The 21,419-nt window shown below is 40.8% G+C and overlaps 1 protein-coding gene across 7 annotated transcripts; it reads left to right on the forward strand.

Moving 5' to 3' along the window:
* Positions 1-2,682: 2,682 nt before the first annotated feature.
* cnot10 (CCR4-NOT transcription complex, subunit 10) lies at positions 2,683-21,258 on the forward strand. Of its 7 annotated transcripts, none has more exons than XM_085803000.1 (20): positions 2,683-2,917; positions 5,334-5,425; positions 5,584-5,745; positions 7,153-7,303; positions 8,270-8,409; positions 10,391-10,474; positions 10,682-10,765; positions 10,880-10,997; positions 11,927-12,076; positions 12,580-12,782; positions 13,434-13,555; positions 15,331-15,507; positions 15,647-15,727; positions 15,857-15,970; positions 17,999-18,129; positions 18,782-18,814; positions 18,959-19,086; positions 19,586-19,661; positions 20,820-20,900; positions 21,085-21,258. In XM_085803000.1, exons 1-20 carry the CDS (start codon positions 2,902-2,904, stop codon positions 21,099-21,101), a joined length of 2,160 nt encoding a protein of 719 aa, XP_085659126.1. In that variant the 5' UTR covers positions 2,683-2,901; the 3' UTR covers positions 21,102-21,258. The 7 variants fall into 7 exon arrangements, with proteins under 7 accessions (XP_085659126.1, XP_085659128.1, XP_085659127.1 ...); XM_085803002.1 differs by having other exon boundaries at positions 18,962-19,086; XM_085803001.1 differs by having other exon boundaries at positions 8,273-8,409.
* Positions 21,259-21,419: the final 161 nt, after the last annotated feature.

The raw sequence follows: 21,419 nt of genomic DNA on the forward strand, positions 1-21,419 counted from the left end.
TTTGAGGTCACAGAGAAAAACCAAATCCTGCAGGAGTTGTATGCACCTGTAGATTTTAATAATCTCTCCAGTTATAGACCAGAGGCGGCCCAAGGATTTATGGGGCCTGGAGTGGAATTTGATATGACCCCCCCCCCAAACCCCAACCCTAACCCTAACCACCACCATCAACAACAACAGCTATTGTCAATGCTTAAATTATATGTGCAAAAATGCATGTAAAATCAACTAACTTGAGATAAAAGTATTTTTTTCTGTATTTCCTATCATTTGTTGCAGGAGCACAAAATTTGTTTTTACAAATCACAAATAAAGAAGTTTCTGCAGAGCATGTGGTGCAGAACAGATTCACACGTTCACACACGCCCAATCTAGTAGTGTGAAGATGTGGTCACAAATGAGCACAATTATGCAAATACCACACACTGAATTTATGATCTTACATCAATGAAAGAGGAAATACCTCTGAAAAATATGATTTTTTTTTTCATTATACAACGGGAACAACTCTCAGACCCTGAAGCCACTTTGTAACTACTAACTCAGGCGTTAGCAACGTTTTTCAGGCCCGGGACCCCCAAACTGATGGAGACATGGAGCAGGGACCCATACTATATAAAAAAAAATTGCACGAGGCCCAGTGCCATATAAACGTAGCTTGATATTTGGCATGCTTAAGTTGACACCATGCACTCGAATCCACAACAAATTTCCCTAGGGGACAATAAAATGTATTCTATTCTATTCTATTCTATTCAATACTAAGCTTTTGTAAAACAGGTTGATATATTCATGTTTTTTCTAAACGTGTACAAGGTACAGTGAGTAGCCATCCCTCTGCCATTTATAAACACACTTTGTATAGCCTATATTATATTATTGTAATATTATTATCAAGTTTATGACATACAGTTCTTTCTGTTTTTTACTTTTGACATCGTGGACACCAAAACGTTACACTGTTCCAATCTAAAGAAAATTCTGAGTCAATCTTCAATGTGATGTAACGCAGTACTTCTTTCCAGTAGATGGCGGTGGAGTTACAGTTCCAAAACAGGTGCATCACAGTTTCAGGCTCAGACTCACACATACCTCTTTTCCACCAAACTGGTTCAACTCTGGTGCCTCCAAAGATCCACTTTGCTTTTCCACTGATCAGGAGCCAAGTCAGAGCCACGCTCCCCATCCAGGAGCTGCTCCTGTCTTTGCTGCCTGCAAAAGAGAACAATTCACAAATCCTTCTTAAATTTTAACAAATAATGTTTGGCAGGGTAATCTCTATGGATTAGTTTGTAAGACACTTCTCTCACTTTATTTGTAATTAGGTATTTGTATGGAAGGTTCCATATATGGATCCAGTTCAGTCCATTAACAATATTAGACCAGTATTGCACAACAGATGGGGTAGTGAAAAAGTTTGTGTGCTTTTTCTTTTTTTTTTTCAAAGTTTTATTTCAAGTTGTAACAACAACAATAACAACATTTCAGCCTTTCCAGCCCACATTCGCTACAACAGCAAGAATAAATTTACAATTATGACAGCACAACAAAGGTTGAGTAAAATAAGATTAAAATAAAAACCAAAAAAATAAAAAACAGTCAAATTAACAATAAAGGAAAACAATGACAGACCTTGTATCCCATGCAAACCACAATTATGGCCATTGTGACAAGATCATTCACCAAACATCTCTGAATGTATGGTCATTATTGCTATACATTTCCGGTTTGTAACTAAATTAAAGCAGAAGTAAGCGATCCGGTCGTTTTGGCTAATGCTGCGTTCCAGGCAGGCTTTTGAAACCGTAAATTACAGCTTCAAGTCACAACTTACGACTTTGTAGCGTTCCAGGCAACCCACTCGTGTTTTTCCGACCTGTTTTACCTGTGAAAGTCACTATAACGGCCACTCGTAACTTCCGACCCGTGAACTCGTACCAGATCGAACTGGTCCTACGACTTCACAGGTCGAAAAAACACGAGTTACGAGTTGCCTTGAACGCACCATAACAGTCATCGTCCCTACGTCACCACATTCACGCGCATCCCTTGGCTGCACACACAGCCCTGCATGCCGTTCTCTCTCCTCATTGGATAAAAACTGTAGGATACGAGAAATGTTTTCTCCTCGGCTCAGAGCAGAGCAGAGTGACTGACAGACCCGTGTTTCGGTCCAAACACTCTATGTAAGTGATTGCTGTCGGAAGATATAACTATTTAAGACTTATATTAGCACAAATATATCGCTTACTTCTGCTTTAAGAGATTTAAAATAATAATCAACTTCAATCAAAAACAACTTAAATGATGGTGAAGAATTTTGAAATTTACATTTATGAATATGGAACTTCCCCAATAAAATATAAAGGTTTACTATAGTAGCCTACATAGTTTTTTTTCTTTGAAATCAAAATAAGTGATAACGTTCTTCCCCTCAATGTTGATTTTGTGTTTTGTTTTACACAATATATAATTCTCAAGTTCTTTCCAAAATGTACTAGCCTAACAACCATAAAACAGATGGGGAAAAAGTTTGTGTGCTCGCGTGTGCAGCCTTGTCCTCATGACATCACACTCCGCAGCGCGAGGCGGCGCCACTGTTGCGCCAACATGGCCGCCGCCTGGGCCAGTCGCCTTAAAAACAAGACGAGGAAGAAGAGGAAGTCGCCAACCACCAGCGAAGAAGGATCTGTTTAGAGCAGCGGACCGGGCGGAGGATTTCAGCTACAACACCATCACCACCACCACCACCACCACCATCATCTTCTTCAGAGAGAACTAGAAAACACTGGAGATTTACCCACTCATCCGCGAATCTACCGCTTCTCCTGCGTGGCATCGGGGTCGTTATCCGCTCTCCTTCTCCCCGCAGACTGCGTGTTTGTAGCCGCTGCTCAGGAAATGGCAGAAAACTCAGGTGAGTGTTGTGAGCTAACGTTAGCATGGAGCTAGCACGGAGCTAGCTGCACCTCTGTGGACAGATGTGTGTGTGTTTGCGTGTGTGTTTACTGCAGCAGTTAGCACCTAACTTAAACACCGTGGGAAGCAGCAGCCGCTATTTACACGTTTATCCTCGTGTCGTAATCACCATGGTGACCCCCCGGCTGGTTACCAGGAAACCAACCCCAATCCGTTGTCAGGTAACAGTTAGCTTAGCTTAGAGATGCGTGTGTCCGCAGGGGGATGAGCCCACGGTCACGCTAAAAACAAACTTCATTCAGAAAAATGTCACCACACAAACACAAACACACACATCGGTCGTTTACACCTTTGTGTTTTAGGTTTAAACCACGCGCGGTACGGTGGGGAAATGTAACTGTAAAGTAACTAGTAACGTAAAGTTAGCGTTATTAGCACATTAGCGCTCTCAGTTTACACAACAACTCGTGTGAAGAGGTGTTTGTGTAAAAATAAAATAGTAATCTATGATCTTGTTTCTCTCATATGAAGGTTTTAGGTTATAATGTCCGTATGGCCTCCTCCTAATAATGCTGGTATCTATGGTAACTACAGGATGGAGGTGACATGTGGTGTGTGATTGTTGGGAGTCTCATAACTCTCATAACCTCTTGTTATTAAGATAGATAGATAGATAGATAGATAGATAGATAGATAGATAGATAGATAGATAGATAATTTATTAATACAGACTCTAGGTCCAGTTAAGAGCACAAGACATGACAGGAAAAGAATAATACAAACATAGAAACCACTTTAATGGACAGATGCTGGTTCAAGCTGATGGGAAGGAAACAGTCAGTGAAAGAGGGGCAGTGGACACAGATGACAGAAGACCAGGAGGGATAGGACATACTTAGGGCTGCAACTAATGATTATTTTCATTATCGAGTAATCTGTCGAGTGTTTAAACGATTAATCGTGTAGTTGTTTGGTCAATAAAATGTTGAAAAATGTCAATCCCACATCAAACTCATCAAATACACAATCCAACAACTCCAAAACGCTCTGGTGGACAAGTTGTGACCTGCACATTCACCACGCTATGAGATAATAACACAACGTTACCAGACAGAGTTGTTTTAGAGGTAAATTCATGCAAAACAGCTGATGCACGTTCCCGTCGAGGGCAGTTTTACGGCAAGCAGTCTCTGCATTTACCTCGAAAACAACTCAGTCTGGTAACGTTGTGTTATTATCTCATAGCGTGGTGAATGTGCAGGTCACAACTTGTCCACCAGAGCGTTTTGGAGTTGTTGGATTGTGTATTTGATGAGTTTGATGAGGGAAACCAAGAAATCCCATGAGCCTCCGTAGCGTAGCTCTGAGCAGCTCACGGCTCTGCTCCGCCGTTCTAAAAATAGCTTGCACCGACAATTAAAGGTAACAAACCTGCTGCTAAAACTATAGGAATTATGGCAATGGGCCAAAATGTTGAACTATCCCTTTAATGTATGTTTTTGTTGGTTTGTCTTGTCTTATTCATGCCATGATTGCAAATGCCTACTGTTTTAAAATGTGGACCCCAGTGAGACTAGTGGTGCTTTAGAGCAGTGGTTGTCAAAATGGGGTCCTTGAGAGGGTTCAAATTTTTACCACTTTTTCTACAATTTTTACCACGTACCAACTGACTGCACCATCTCTGACTGAGCCGTCTGCACTGTCGATTCCTAATCTGCTTTATATTTTGTCGGGTATCAGTTTTTTCCTGATCCAAACTATTGTTATTATATCGGCCTTTAAAAATCTACCATCCATGTGGACCTGTAAATCTAGTTCGTGGGATGTCAACGTGGAGCCTCAGTTCTTCATGTCATGGATCTAGGGCGGCAACTAACGATTATTTTCAATACCCATTAATCTGTTGATTATTTAAACGATGAATCGATTAGTTGTTTGGTCAATAAAATGTTAAGAAATGTTGAAACATGTCAACCAGTGTTTCCCAAACCACAAGATGACGTCCTCAGATGTCTTGTTTTGTCCACAAACCAAAGAGAGACTTGGTTTATTGTCATAAAGGAACAAAGAAACCGGAAATATTCACATTTAAGAAGCTGAAATCAGAGACTTTGGACTTTTTTTCTTTAAAAAAAGACTCAAACCGATTATTCAATTATCAAAATAGTTGACGATTAATTTAATAATGGATTAATGTTCGATAAATCGATTAATTGTTGCAGCTCTACGTGAATCCACCAGACCAGATGTTGAAACTTCCCTCTGAGGTGTAGTAGTGTGTAATCGTGTGCTGCTGTTCCTAATAAAGTGGTCACTGAGGGTCACCACGGTCTGTTCCCACTGCACTTGTCTTGACCTTGGTTGTAGAAACTGTTCATGTGAATGTTTTTTTTTTTCACTTTCACTTTGATCAGAACAAAACGAGTCAAAACATGACAGCTCGTCATCGCCGGGGATGACGGACCAGGAGAAGGAAGTGGCAGCGAGTGCATATGATGCGTTTTCGGTAAAATCATCTTCTCTCTTTTTTTTTGCAATTACATCTTGACACCTATCAAATCTGCAGCAGCAGACTGAGGTTCTGCTAGAAACAAACTAGTCTGTTGATGACAGGATCACGTCTCAGCATCGGCACAAATCACAGCGTCTGTTGTTTCCTCTCAGGCCGGGAAGTACGACGAGTCCCTGAAACAACTGGAGTCGCTGCAGGACCTCAACAAGGAGGACTATAAGATCGCCCTGAACAAAGCCGTGGTGGAGTTTTATAAGAGCGGGCAGACGACCACGGGGACTCTGAAGCAGACGCTCATGGCCATGAAGAACCAGGTAACTGCAGCTCCTGACAAACATTTTTCAATTTATCAGTGGTTAGCAAATGTAGTTTTAAAAATAAATTGGAAAAATGTGTATTTAGAAACGAGATAGACAGTATATTGTCTGACTTCTTGGTTTCCTCTTTTGTTTTGCTTTGTTTTATATTATATAGCAGTGATCATCAACTGGCGGCCCGCGGGCCGAATCCGGCCCGCCGAACCTTCCAATCCGGCCCGCGACTGAGTTCTAATAGTTAAAAAGTAGCTATTATATTTCTCGGTCTCTGTTTGTTTGTGCCTGTAAGTCAATGCGCTGGGACACGGAGACACGCAGACACGCTCAAAGTGTGCGCCTGTAAGTCAATGTGCTGGGATAAGGAAACCAAAGCCCCGTGCGTACAAGTTTAGGGAGCTGGCTGGACTGCAGGGTTTCCCAGCCTGCAGAGGCGAGCTGCCGCCGCCTTGGTTAAACCGGGTGTGCACGGGCGGGCCATGTAGCGTCTTTTGCGCACTCAAGCCCATTCAGTGTACAGTAGATGCGTGTCATGCACGTTCACAACCCAAAAACGATGCGGTAGCAGCGCGTGTTTGATGCCACTCGGTTGTTGTTTTTTTGTGTACGTCCGTGGCGCACAGCTGCACGGACCTGCTTCTCCCTCCCGTGTTCAATTCAATTCAAAAAACGTTATTTATCCCCGAGGGGCAATTGTCCCGGTTCACCCTCGGCCAGTGTCTCTCCTACTGTTTCCCACTGAGCTCTGCCTGTGTGTGGAAAAACGTCGCCTCCGAGATGTAGAATGTGTATTATAGAAGAGAAACACTACTGACTACTCAGGACTACTGACTTGTATCATCAGAACCGATTGTCAGCCTCCTTTCATATTTAGGCTGAAAATCACAGGCAAGTCAGCAGTGTAAAGCTCCAGCATGTCGGAGTATCTGAAAGTCCAGCTGTCAAGATTTTTCATATAATTCCAAGATATGTATCAATGAAAATTATGAGTTTACAGGTAAAATAGAATATAAACAAATACATTATTAGGCAAAAGGGTGAATTTAATTTCAATCTCGGCCTATTTGAATGTCCGGCCCCCAAGGTGTCTGTTGAGAAAGATTCTGGCCCTTCAACAAATATAGTTGATGACCCCTGTTATATAGTATTGTGTTGCATATGCAAATATTTAAACTGTTTAACTATTTATTTCAATATCTGGATCATTGTTGTGTGGTTTTAGTTGTTTCATGTTGTTTTTACTCCAAATGTTTTTACTTTATTTGTAATTGTATGTGCTGCTGGACCCCAGGAAGAAATAGCCACTGCTCATATATGGGGATCCTAATAATAATAATAATAATAATAATAAAATGTCTCTAACGCGAGGTCTTCTGTTTCCTCATCCGTGTCTGTCTCTGTCCTCAGGTTCACACGTCAGCGGAGGACGTGGACGGGCTGGACGACGTGGAGAACAGTTTGCTCTACTACAATCAAGCCATCATCCACTATCACATGAGGCAGTACTCTGAAGCCATCAGCATCGGAGAGAGGCTGTATCAGTTTCTGGAGCCGTTTGGTACGTTGTGGTTTACTGCAGAGTGCTGCTCATTATCATTTAATCAGTGTTTGATTATTTATCAAACTCCTAAATACAAAATATTTTAGCTGTCACAGCCTCTTAAATATGTATGGGTTTTATGATTGTAGCACAGAATTTGCATTTAGAAAACATGACTTTGGCTCCTGATTGAATGCTAGAGCCATCTCATAATCAATCAGTCACACAGACATCATCCATTTTTATGTATTTATTCATTTTTATTAATTTCTTTTGAGAAACTGAAGTTAGACACATTACACATTGCAGTTACAGCAGGAACAGGAAAAGTAGAACAAACTCTCTGCACAGTAAAAATGAATTGTACAAAAAATATCAAGTATGTAATATTCAGAAATGGTAGCTAAACAGACAAAGTAAAGTAAGAAAAATAAACATAACTTGTAAATACAAACGCCTATCCTAAAATATAGACAATAGATAAATAACAGTATCAAAAAAGAAATACATAAATAATGGGTAGAAACTAAAGAAAACAAAAAGTAGAAAGTTAGCTGGACATCTGTCAATTTGTTATGATGTAATAATTATTAGTTGTGGACTGAGATCTGCCTGGAGACCAGACCTCAGAGGAGATTTGACTTTAATCTATTTATTTTAAAAAGGACATTGCACAATAATAATTATAAAAGCACTTTGTGCAGTTTGCATTGTTGCTATTTTTCATCCGCTGTCCTCTTATCTTGGCAGGTCACACAAAAGATTTCATTGCAAAGACACAAAACACAGAAGAACAGACATAAAAAGCAGACACAATATTGAAAACAAAACAAAAACTCGACAGATAAAGCGAAAACACAGAGACAAGGACGTACAATAATAGTTTTTTTTTTGAGAAAAGTTCACATCTACATCTAGTCAGTGTGTCTAAGAGATGAGGCTGCACATGTCGGGTGCGTCCAGTCATTGTTTTGTTTGTCCTAGTAGAGAAGTTTGCTCAGGCCGTGTGCTTCCTGCTGGTCGATCTGTACCTGCTCACCTTCCAGCCGGAGAAGGCGCTGCACCTGCTGGCCGTGCTGGACAAACTGTCTGTGCAGGGAAGCAACAAGAACGGCAAAGGAGAGGTAACACAACACACCCACCCACTCCATCCATCCACACCAACACACCACATAAAGAAAAATACACAATCTGCTCTTATTTTGAAAAGCTTGATAGTCCATTACTCAGCAGTCTTGTTGCTCGGGTCTGTGGTTTCATTATCACTCATGAAGTCGGAAACAGAAAGAGAAACAGAAGCGATCTGGGTGTGTTCAGCTTGTTTGATGTGGGTTGAGTGAAGATGTTTATCTACTGTACAGACAGTCGGTCACCTGCAGGAGATTCAGATCAGTGATGAGCTGCTGCGGGCGGAGTCATCACAAAAACACACTGCAACCACTTTAAAACTCCCTATAGTAGTGTATAGTAGCAGTGTTGCTTTTATTTTGAAAGTTTTCACCACTTTTCACTGCTGTTAATCATCCCCTGTGTTATTATACACAAGAACAACTCAAACAGCTGATCTGCAGAGTGATACGGTGAACAGTGTAGGTGCAAATGTTGGTAGTTGTCATGGTAATTCAGGGGCGGAAAAGTAGCTGTTTGATGGCAGATAAATAAATAATCAAAACAATGTGTACACTTGAACTGGTAATATTGATTTCTGTGGATATTTATATAGTATACACTCTGACACAACCTCACGTCAAGCAACCTGAACTCTCACTTCAAGATCTCAGATTTCTGCTTCTATTCAATAACAGAGGAGGAAAATCAAATCTCTTTCGCTTTGGTTTTTAAATAATATTTAAAAGGACAGTGTTCCTGTTAACTTAATGAGCCTGGACTCATTCAAAACAGGCCTGAAAACCTTTTCTATTCAGAAAGACCTATGACTGCTAACACCAATATCTGACACTAATTTTGTTTTTATTGTGTGCTTTTATACTTTGCTTTTAAAGGACAATTCCAGGCGAATTCAACTCAGGGGTGTATTTTCATATCATTTTAGGTCTAAAAGAATGAATCTGAAGATTTTCAGTTTAATCGCTCCTGTTTTGCGGTAGTTGCGTCTGTCCCTGCGTCGCCACGGCAGCAATGAATGGGAGTGGATGTAAGTTCCGCTGTTTAGGCTGTTTCCAGCCATCAAAGCCGCAATTTTTTTCCACAGACAGCGTCAGATGGAGACTCAAACATGCACCGAGAAGTTTATTTACTTCAAGCAAGCCGACATGTTTGTAAAACTAGATCTAATTCAAAGTCTCGCGCGAGACCCAGTTGCCGTGCTGGTGTGTTCAGGTGCAGTGGGAAAAGCTACCGTTTGTGTCATAAACACAGGAATATCAACTCTTTACTTGCTTCAAGTAAAAAAAACTTATCGGCGCATGTTTGAGTAGCCACCTGACGCTGTCTGTGGAAAAAAATGTACACTTCAAGCAAGTAAAGAGTTGATATTCCTGTGTTTATGACACAAGCGGTAGCTCCTACTGTGCCTGAATACACCAGCACTGCAACTTCGGGCTCGCGCGAGACTCCGGGAGACTTTGAATTAGATCTAGTTTTACAAACATGTCGGCTTGCTTGAAGTAAATAAACTTCTCGGTGCATGTTTGAGTCTCCATCTGACGCTGTCTGTGGAAAAAAATTGTGGCTTTGAGGGATGTAAACAGCCTAAACAGCGGAACTTACATCCACTCCCATTCATTGCTGCCGTGGCGATGCGGGGACAGACGCAACTACCGCAAAACAGGAGCGATTAAACTGAAAATCTTCAGATTCATTCTTTTAGACCTAAAATGATATGAAAATACACCCCTGAGTTGAATTCGCCTGGAATTGTCCTTTAACTCTGTAGCACTTTGAGATCTTCTTTGATGAAAATTGCATTAGAAATAAAGTGTTCAATGAAGAGTTACCCCCAGAGTTTTACATCCAGTTGAGGAAACTTAATGTCAGAGCTGGGCCATGTGAGCAGTTGCCAATAACTAGTCATGTCTTCTATAAAAATAGTTTTTTCTTTTTGTTTGTCGAGTTAATTGAGAGCTGTGATTGATTTGATTTCAGAACAACAGCTCAAACAAAGACGCCGCAAACCAGAAAGCAGAGTTCACAGCCATGATCGAAGCGGCCAAGTCAAAGATGCACCAGGTGGGAGGAGCTGGGATTTAAACACAAACACAAACTCTTGTCTGTGTCAGAAGTTGTGTTTCCATTAACTTTTTTTGAAATTTTTAGAAATATCGCTTTTATTTTGTGAAAACCTGTAATGGAAACCCAACTAGTGTCTGTATCTGTGTCTCTGTCTGTGTTTGTGTCCGTCTCCGTCCACTGACCGTAGTTGTGTTTGTCCTCCAGTACAAAGTGCGAGCCTACATCCAGATGAAGTCGTCCAAGGCCTGTAAAAGGGAAATCAAATCAGTGATGAACACAGCAGGGAACGTGAGTCCTCATCACCGACACCACCGACGTCTCTCCTGTTCACCGTTCTCTCCTGGCTTTATCAGTCTGACCTCTGACCTCTGACCTCTGTCTCCTGTCTCCTGTCTCCTTCAGTCTGCACCTTCACTCTTCCTCAAAAGTAACTTTGAGTACCTGAGAGGAAACTACAGGAAAGCAGTGAAGCTGCTCAACAGCTCCAACATCGCAGAGCATCCCGGACCCATCAAGACAGGTGACGGCTGCTGCACCTGTTCAGGACCCACGACGTCCTCCAATGGGCTGCTGGGGCTTTTAGAAATATGTTTATTGATTTTCAAAAGAAAAATTAAAAAAAAAATAGAGAGAAAGAGAAAAAAAATCATAAAAACAAGAACACACGCATCTTGGATACAATATTATACAATAGCCAGTGTCTATGAGCTCATATGTTTAAAGGGATAGTTCAACATTTTGGCAAATTGGCCCATTGCCATAATCCCTATAGTCGTAGCAGTAAGTTTGTTACCTTTAATCGTCAGTGTTTTTAGAACGGCGGAGCAGAGCCGTGAGCTGCTCAGAGCTACGCTACGTAGGCTCATGGGATTTCTTGGTTTCCCTCATCAAACTCATCAAATACACAATCCAACAACTCCAAAACGCTCTGGTGGACAAGTTGTGACCTGCACATTCACCACGCTATGAGATAATAACACAACGTTACCAGACAGAGTTGTTGTAACGAACCAACTCCTAAAACTATACAGATTATGGCAATGGGTCAATTTGCCAAAACGTTGAACTATCCCTTTAAGAGGGGTTACTATAAACAAAAACATGTAAGAGTATAAAAAATAAATGAATTAGATAGACATATACTTGTTTGCACTGTGAGGTTTTATACAATAGCCAGTGTCTATGAGCTCACATTTTTAAGGTAATTCAGTACCGGGTCCAATGTTTTATCAAATTTATCTCCTCTACCTTTGTTATAGAATCTCGACAATTCTCCCAACCGCATGTAAAATAATCTTTTTTGCAGTCACCATCCCAAATAGAATTGCTCTGTTTTTCAAATTTATTGACAGAAGAAAGGCTACTGGTTTTTATGAATCAGTTACCAGTGATGTGATGATGTACTATAAGCTGTGAGTCTCATACTATGTGTCTCTGCGTCTCCTTCAGGTGAATGCGTCAGGTGTATGTTCTGGAACAATCTGGGCTGCATTCACTTTGCAATGGGGAAACATAACCTGGGCATTTTCTACTTCAAGAAGGCGCTGCAGGAAAACGACCACACCTGCGCACAGCTGGGCGACGGCAACAACGGCCAATGTGAGAGAGACTCTTGTCTGCTTTTACATCCACTTCATGCTATCAAGAGATTAAACACCACTTTACCCTTTAACCCTTTAATTTACAGGCCGCTTATTCTGTGATTATGTCAAGAAATAGCCTAGAAATAACAGTCAATCTCATAGAAATGTCATGTTTTTCATAAATGCAAAAGATTTCACATGCTTTTCATGCTTTGAAGTTTTTTTCCACCAAGTCTTTTCCAATTGTCAATTACAATCAATTATATCTGGGCTATTTCTACAAAATCAATCGTTATTTCTCGACATTACTATGAAATTGACTGTTTATTTCTAGACATTATGATGCAATTAGTTGTTATTTCTTGACATTATCACCTAATTAACGGCCAAACGGCTTACCCAAAATGTTTTTATTCATATCGATTTATTTGTCATTGTCATATCAAACATATTGTCACCATCTTCCTGTGTATTAACGTCTCCTCTCTGCTGCTTCTTCTCCTTCTTCTTCGTCTCCAGCTAAGAAGTTCACAGGTATCCCCATGTGTGCTCTGTTAGCCAACAAGCGCTACGAGCTGCTGTATAACTGTGGCATCCAGCTGCTGCACATCGGTCGGCCTCTGGCAGCGTTCGAGTGTCTGATGGAGGCCGTGCAGGTTTATCACTCCAACCCCCGGCTGTGGTTACGGCTCGCAGAGTGCTGCATCTCCGCCAACAAAGGGGTGAGACTCGCCTCTTTTTCTTTCCTTTTCACTGATGATGGTTTAGCTTCACTTATTTCATTATTCTTCATTCATTTGTCTCCAGTTGGGATGTCACGATTACTTGTTTTCACAATTATTTAATAATAAAGATTCCTAAATGCTGTCACTTTCAAAAAAAGTTTATGTCGGCATCCACATCGTGCACCAAAGTAAAGGTGCACAGATACTGTTCCATCTACATAACGTAACACTGAATTGGTAGGAATTTAAATGTTACAGTCATTTGTAATAATAATAATTTTTAAAAAAAGATTAAAATAAACTTTAAAATTTGGTATAGATGACAATTAATGACTTGGGTGATTAATAATTGGTCCTATATTAATAGATACTTAAAATATGTTGTGTAAATAATTGGTCATGTAATTATATTTTGACTATATTTGATTTTACACATTCATAGTGTTGTAAAATTAATTAATGCATAATAATTGTGATACTCGTAACACCAAGACAAGAAAATCTATAATCGTGACGTCCCTTGTCTCCAGTGATTTCAGTGTTAAATCCACCTGCAGTGTTGCGTTGATCTCTGATTCCTGAAACCTTGACTTGTTCTGAATAGTTTAAATCTGACCAGAGTTGTTTTGTGTGTGTCGTTGTTTCCAGGGTTCAGAGCAGGAGAGCAAAGGTATACCTTGTAAAAAAGGAATAGTTCAGTCTATCGTCGGGCAGGGCTACCATCGCAAGATCGTCCTGGCCTCGCAGTCGACCCAGAACACCATCTACAGGTGAGTTGGGACTCCCGGTGGGACAGAGGAACTGAAAAAGCATTTTAACTCTTTGACTGCCAGCCATTCTCACAGCAGCTACTTCCAGCTTGCCAGGCATTTTCCAGCTTTTTGACTGATAATTTAGACCCACCATATATTATGTACTATTATTATATACACATTCAACCCATCAAATGAAAGAAGAGAGTCTCTACTTTCCAGCAAAAAAAATTAGCTGTGTGTTTCTATCTTGTTCCAGTCTTGAGTAATTGGCGGTTGAATATAGGTTAGTTTAGCCCAAAAAGCAATTTTGGCACCAAAATCTTGAGAAAAAGAGGTTTTTGTGTCGGGTGTCGTTTTCAGGTGAACCAGTACAATTGGCTCCATTATAAAAAAACAAAATTTACCTGAGGGTACAAATAAACCTTTGACCTTTTAACCTTTTGCTTTAGTGACACTTCAAGATCTGTACACTTGTTCTCTTGTCAACAACAACAATATCAACACTGACAAATGACTTTTGATGATAAAAGATGACAAAACATTTATTGACTGACACACACGACTCCAGACTTTTTCTTTAATTTTAGGAGCTTCAGTTATCAAACTCACAACTGGTTTCATCTACGTCGAGACTCAGAGGAAGTTTAAACATCTGGTGGATCCATGAGATGAAGAGCTGAGGCTGTTTTAGAGCAGAGGAAAAAGAACTAGAGAAGAGTTTCTAATAATTACATGAACACTTGAGTGTAAACCAGTGATTGTCTGACGTGAAGGAAAACTAAAAATGACTAAAATAATCTGCAGCGTGCATCTCTAATTACTATTATTACATATAATCCCTTGTACAACAGTATGTTGATGTTATGGTGAATCTCTGCAGTATTATTGTAGTCAAGACCGAGACCATTTTAAAGACCTCTACTGTATTCAGTACCAGGACTCATAATAATAATCATGTGGCTTGATATTTAGATTATACCTCAGCTAAAAAGAAAAAGTAATTTTATATAAAATATATTTAATTGAAACAAAGTTTGAATTGAACAGAAAGTTACACACAAGCAGATACTACTTATTTTAATTATCTAATTAATTACATCACATAAACCAAAGTGAGCAAGTGACAAAGAGAAACATCTGTGGTTAAAAGAGAAAAGATGTCACTGCAGCCGTGGTCTTGACTGGTCTGGAGAAGAAATCCAAGACCAGTCTCGAGTTTTACAACACTACTCTGCAGATTATAACTGCAGGGTATCCGCGGGGTCTTGAAAGTATTAAAAGGTGATAAATCAATTTGGGGAAAATTAAGACCCTTAAAAAGTATTAAAAAGTATTTTCACGACTTTATAAAGTCTTAAATTTTGAAGGTATTTTTTCTGAATTAGCTGTCCAAGAGTCCTAAAAAACATTGTATGAAAAACAATGAATTTATTCATTTTATGAAAACACAAAGATGAAGCAGTACATAAAAAAAGAAAATAAGATTGTTGTTTTTGTTTTTTGAGAGTGGAACAATGTTTTTTTTGTTTTTTTTATAAACTTTGCCTTATCCCAGCCTATTTTGAATTCTGTAGCATCATAGTGGTCTATAGACTTTATCACAAATTAAAACTGCATGTTACGTTAAAAGTTTCACTGATGTAAATGGTTACAGCTTGAAGTGGCGGTGAGGTATTGAAAAATATTGAGACGGTCTTGAAAATGTCTTAAAAAGGTATTCGAATTAACTTCAAGATTCCTGTATATACCCTGAACTGTGTGTCTGTGTGTGTGTGTGTCTATGTGTGCAGTGAGGGCCAGTCGGCCGCCATCCCAGTAGCCAGTATGGAGTTTGCAGCGATCTGTCTGAGGAACGCGCTGCTGCTGCTGCCTGAACACCAGCAGGACGCCAAGACAGAGAACGGCTCCAAGAGCTTCAACCAGTCAGGGAGCACGGAGAGCGGCAGCGAGAACAGCGACGCCTGCAGGTCTGAAATGGAAAAAAACTTTTTAAAAAACTCTGTGTGTGAAACTGTGTCAGAGCTTTGATTAAAATGTGTGTGTGTGTGTGTGTGTGTGTGTGTGTGTGTGTGTGTGTGTGTGTGTGTGTGTGTGTGTGTGTTGCAGTGGAAAAGGTCAAGAGGCCGATAAGTTCCTGTCTGCGGCGCCGTCGTCTCCCCTCAGGAAACAGGAAGTAGAAAATCTCAGGTAATTAAACTTCTGGTTTAATCTCCCTGTTGGACTCGAACGTGAACCTGAGCTGCTCCGTCCCTCATCACCGCTCTGTGTGTGTGTGTCTGTGTGTGTCTGTGTGTGTGTGTCTGTGTGTGTGTGCAGGTGCTCCATCCTGGCCTGCAGCGCCTACGTGGCGTTGGCGCTGGGCGACAACCTGATGGCTCTGAACCACGCCGAGAAGCTGCTGCATCAAACCAAGGTGTCGGGATCCCTCAAGTGAGTCCTGGAGCTAGTTTTTATCGTCAAATTTGATTTGTCAGATTTTGACTTAAAGGGATACTTCACCCAAAATCAATAATTCACCAATCATCTACTCTCCGTCATGCCATAGGAAGGGTTCGGAGAACTTTCAGAGTCATCAAAACGCTTTAGGAGTTCCAGGGGGGGTCCGGCTGGTAACACATTTTCATATAATGGCGGTGGAGTTCACTTTTGAATCGTCCAAAACACACACTATGAAACATCCAGATACCTCCATACTGCTCGTCTGTACTGACCCAAGTGTCCTGAAGCCGCCACATGAAAAAGTTGTTGGGAAAAAATGTATTTGATCTCTGTTTTTAGCCTTGTTGTAGTAGTAGCTCCAGTAGTTTCCTTGGCATGACGGTGAGTAGAGAATTGGTGAATTATCGATTTGTGAGTGAAATATCCCTTTAAGTCGACTCATGTTGTTATTCTTTCCTTCCGTCAGTACGTTTACATGACAGTTTAAAAAAAACTGAATCATGGCCTTAATCCGACTATAACTGGACAACCAAAGTGCATGTAAACACGTTAGTCCGAGACTTCTCCAAATCTGCCTTAAACACCCAGATAATGTGATTGGGAACTGGTTTTCATATAGACAACTTTTAGTTTATCGGCTTGTAGTAATAAAATTAGTTTAAACATAGATGGACGATTTACATAACACTTTGGCAGATATTTTTCTCTGAAAATTCATTATATTTGTTATTCTTACACTCAAAATAAATGTAAAACTCCAAGACAGTTATCAACACAAAGATAACAAAACCTCTGGCTTCTATTTAAGCCTTTATACCAGGCATCACCAAATGGCGGACCTCGGTCCGGACCCGGACCGAGTGATGGTTCGATCCGGACCCGAGACCAATCTCTAATAATAACATTTTTTTCCGACGGGACAGCGGGCTCAGCTATAGGTCAATACGGCAGCTTCACTCAATTGAGCCAATCAGATCGTTTGTTTACCCGGTGCGGCCAGTGCGTCTGAGAGGGAAAGAGAAAGGAGACGGAGTGATGACAGCCTTGCTCCAAAATAAAAAAAAGTTGATGCTGAAGTCAAAGGCGAGCCGCTGGGCGTTTGTGGCCGCCGCCGCCGCCTTGGTTAAGCGTGTGTGCGCGCGTGTGGGGGCCGTTCAGAAGGGTCTCTTGCGCGCACAAGCCCATTACTTTAATGTGCGCTCACAACGCCGTAGCGGTGCGACGTGCTTGTTTCCTGCTTCTCCGCCGGTGTTGTGTTGACCCCCGGTTCTCCCTCGGTCTGTAAACTTCTTCACGCGGAGCTCTGCCCCGTTTGGAAGGAGCAGGAAGCTCGTATGCGGGAAGACGTCGCTTCAGAGATGTAGAATGTGTGTTAGAGAAACACCTATTTCAGGACTACTGACTTGTATCACCAGAACAGAACAGACATATCCTGTGATTTTCAGCCTTCCTCCATATTTAATGGAGGGGGACAATACAATGACAGTGCAGCTATCAAGATGCTTTTGACACCTTGGCCTCAAAAAAAGAAAGGAAGAAAGAAAAAAGCACCAAACAAACAAACAAACAAACAAACAGGGAAACCCCCTTATTTATTCGGTCTTGTTCTCTTTAATTGAAATACAGGCCTTAAATTAATTTGCCTGGGAGCTACTTTTATTCATGGTAAAAAAAAATTTAAAAAAAAAAAGCTAGTTGTTTACTATAAAAGTGCACTATGTTAAATGTTTCCTGTGTTGAAAATTGACAATAGATATGAAAATGCACTTCGTTGGGGTAGGCTATAGCTTATATATAAGACACCATTTGGACTTTATAAGGTTCGGACCTTTCACTTGGATGAAAGTTTAGTAACTGGACCTCAATGAATTTTAATTGAATACCCCTGCTTTATACCTTCTAATGACTTTGGGATTCTGGTCTCCTCCTCCTCCTCCTCTTCCTCCTCCTGCTCCTCCTCTTCCTCCTCCTCCTCCTCCTCCTCCTCCTCCTCCTCTTCCTCCTCCTCCTCCTCCTCAGGTTCCTGGGTCACCTCTACGCTGCTGAAGCCCTCATCTCGTTGGACAGGATCTCCGACGCCATCGCTCACCTCAACCCAGAGAACGTGAGCGACGTGTCGATGGGCGTCCTGAGCAGCGAGCAGGACCAAGGTCAGTGGGTCTGAACCGACTCTTCGGTTACGATTCACCGATTCGATGCATTTCGATGCATCACATTCTCACTTTTTTGCCACACATTGTTTAGTTAGTTTTAGTTTTACTCTTCAGATATTGTTTCATCTTTTCAACATTGCTTCAGCAACTTCTTCACTTAATTCAGCGTTATTCAACAATCTATTCAGCTCATTCAGCTTCCAGCTTTCAGCATTCGCCTGTATTTCCTTCAGGAAATGCATTCTCTAGTTAACATAGATAGTCAAATAAATATGATAACTTTTTTACTCTTTACATGAAATTAAATAGAAAGTCTTAAATTAAATAGAGGAGTCTGAACACACAGAGAAAAAGGAAAGGCCTACTAGCCTACTTAAAGGTGCACTTGTTAATTTCTCAAAAACAAAACATAAGTCTTGGCATTGTACTTTAAAATAAATCACCATCTCTGTATGTGAACAACATCATAAAACTTGAATGAATTATTTGAATTTTTAAAATTGATTATGTGACATGACTGCATCGATTAAGAGTCTCGATGCATCTTTGAAACGATTATTTTCAGCACCCGTACTCATCATCATTATAAATAAATCACAGTGCGGTCTGTTCTGTTTGTTTACCGAGGTGTTTGTGTTTGTTCCAACAGGGTCGGACAAAGGAGACGAACCCGCCGAGTCCTGTGAGTCGACTTAGTTATGAAATTATTTCTGCATTAATGATCATTATCCCAGATAAAGTTTTGAACAAAGACATAAAAGTCTCACATGTGTTTTCCTCTAATGCCCCCCCCCCCACCCCCCTCTGTGTGTGTGTGTGTGTGCAGCAGGGAAGCAGACCCCCCTCTGTTACCCCAGCAGTGTGACCTCAGCTCGGGCCATGATGCTCTTCAACCTGGGCAGCGCCTACTGCTTGAGGAGCGAGTACGACAAGGCCCGCAAGTGTCTGCATCAGGTAACCACGGCAACACAACACAACACACAGTAACACAGGGTCACTTTCAGGTAGAGGTCAAAGGTCAGCTGCTTAATTAGTTTTGTTTTGAATGCAATTATTGTTTTATTTTATATTTTAGCCAAATGCAAAATTAATGTTTGAAGTTTTTTTTATATACAGTAGCAGTTCAAGAGCATTTGCACTACTTTACATTAGTCTAATTTGTTTTGAATACAATTTATTTTAATTTAAAACTAAGTGCAAATGAAAGTGTGTATAGTCTTGTTCTTTTTTTTATTTTCATGTATGGGCTAAAAATTATATCTAAAATTAATTCTTGTTGTTAAAGTGTTTTTGTATCCTTGGAAACACACTGGTTTGTTACTAGATTAAGATTATTCTGAACAGATTTATGTCATTGAAACAACTCAGATTTGCAGACAGAGGACAGAACATGGTCTGATTGTTCTCCACTGAACTGATAATTCATGTGTGTGTGTTCGTTCGTGTCCGTCAGGCTGCATCGATGGTGAACACCAAGGAGATCCCACCTGAAGCCATCCTGCTGGGAGTTTACCTGGAGCTACAGAACGGTCAGACCTCGTCCTGAGACGTTTTCAAAGCTGATGACACTGAATAATTTAGTTTATTTGTTTCTTTCATTGACAAAAAGGAAATAAAACAGTTCAATACAAAAAATAATAATTCTAATGCAACTCCTGAATGAAAGGGGGCAGAAAGAAGCGAACTTATGTTGTCTTCCCCTTTTTTCAAGAAATCCTTTCACAAATTAGATAATATAGTATTTATCAAAGCAAACCAGGACCAGAGCACCTCATCAACACATCAAAGAAATAAGAAAACAAACAGGGGTTCAAAACCATTATCCAAAAAAAGAAAAGGAATACAAAGCCAGGGTTCAAGGGAAATCATCAGAAATTAATTAAACAAATTTCCTGTCCTCTTTTCCAGGCTTTAGAAATAAAACTAGCTGTGTCTTCAACACACTGAAATTAAACAACCGCTCCAGCTTCTGTTCATCAGAGCACCAGAATATTTCAGAGTTCTCTCTACAGATTTCATGAAATAATAATACCTCTCTCAAATCATCACACTTTGTACAATATAAAAGGAAATGAGACTCACTTTCTACTTAATCTAACTCACACATTTCACATATTCTGTTCTCCTCGGGAATATTTTTAAAATGACCGACCTCAATGGCCAGAGGTCACATGTAACATGGACCAAAGTTAAGATTTAATCTGCATATATGTCCTTAATTTTGGTTTTAATAGAACATTTTCAAACCATTTCTCTTCGAATTTCATAGAAGCTTTTTTTTTTTAAATGGAGTTTGACTTGACTGAGTTTCACCTGTTGTTCACCTGAACAGAAAATTTGTCAAACTCTTTCTCTTACTCTTCATTTCAAAGTGTGAAATTTGCACTGAGGCGTCCTGGTCCGGTCCTAAACACCAGAATACGACCTGATCCAGGGAATCTTTTATTAACCCAGATCAGCTCAAATACAACTTTATCTAATCAGCACGTTGGTAAACAGAGTGCATTGTGGGACTTTGTACCCTCATACCTTGAGTTGATCAGACATTGGGTCAAAAAAACCAAAACAACCTGGATAGTTGTGGTTTTGCTCTGTGTTATTCGTCTTAATCTATTCATTGTGTGTGATTGATAATCCTCAGGTGTGTGTGTGTCTCTCTGTGTGTGTGTGTGTGTGTGTGTCCTCAGGTAACACCCAGTTGGCGCTGCAGATCATCAAACGAAACCAGCTGCTGCCCACGTCGGTCCAGAGGGTCTCACCAGACTCCCGTAAGAAACCCGTCCAGCCCTCCCAGCTGCCCTCATCCTTCACACAAGTTCAGCGCAAATGAGCCTGCACACACACACACTTACACACACACCGACACACACTTATACATGAACGCACACAGACAGACACACACACACGCACCTGTGAGGAGCCTTGATTATTTATAACGCTGCCTTCCCTCAGCGTCAGGAGCCGTATGAAATGCAGGTGTGGCTGCTGACTGACTGGGGGGACGAGGAGCGGAGAAGCTGAAGCTGCAGCTGCGTCCGTGGACTGAGACCAGCTGACTTTTTATTTCCATTTGACTGAGGAGCCTGTGTGTGTTCTGAACAATGAAAATAAATTTTATTTACTGTATTTTACTGTCACTGTCTCGCTCTTGTATGCTCACACTCACACACACACAGTGGACGCAGACAGTCGCAGGTGATGTACAGAGAGAGAGAGACACAGGAACCGAGCCTCACGTGCAGGGCCGGCCGCTGGCATAAACACTCTATGCGGTTATTTAGGGCCAC

Source organism: Trachurus japonicus, chromosome 16 (assembly GCF_045865225.1).
Source record: "Trachurus japonicus isolate A0001 chromosome 16, Traja_1.0".
Taxonomy (NCBI): Eukaryota; Metazoa; Chordata; class Actinopteri; order Carangiformes; family Carangidae; genus Trachurus; species Trachurus japonicus.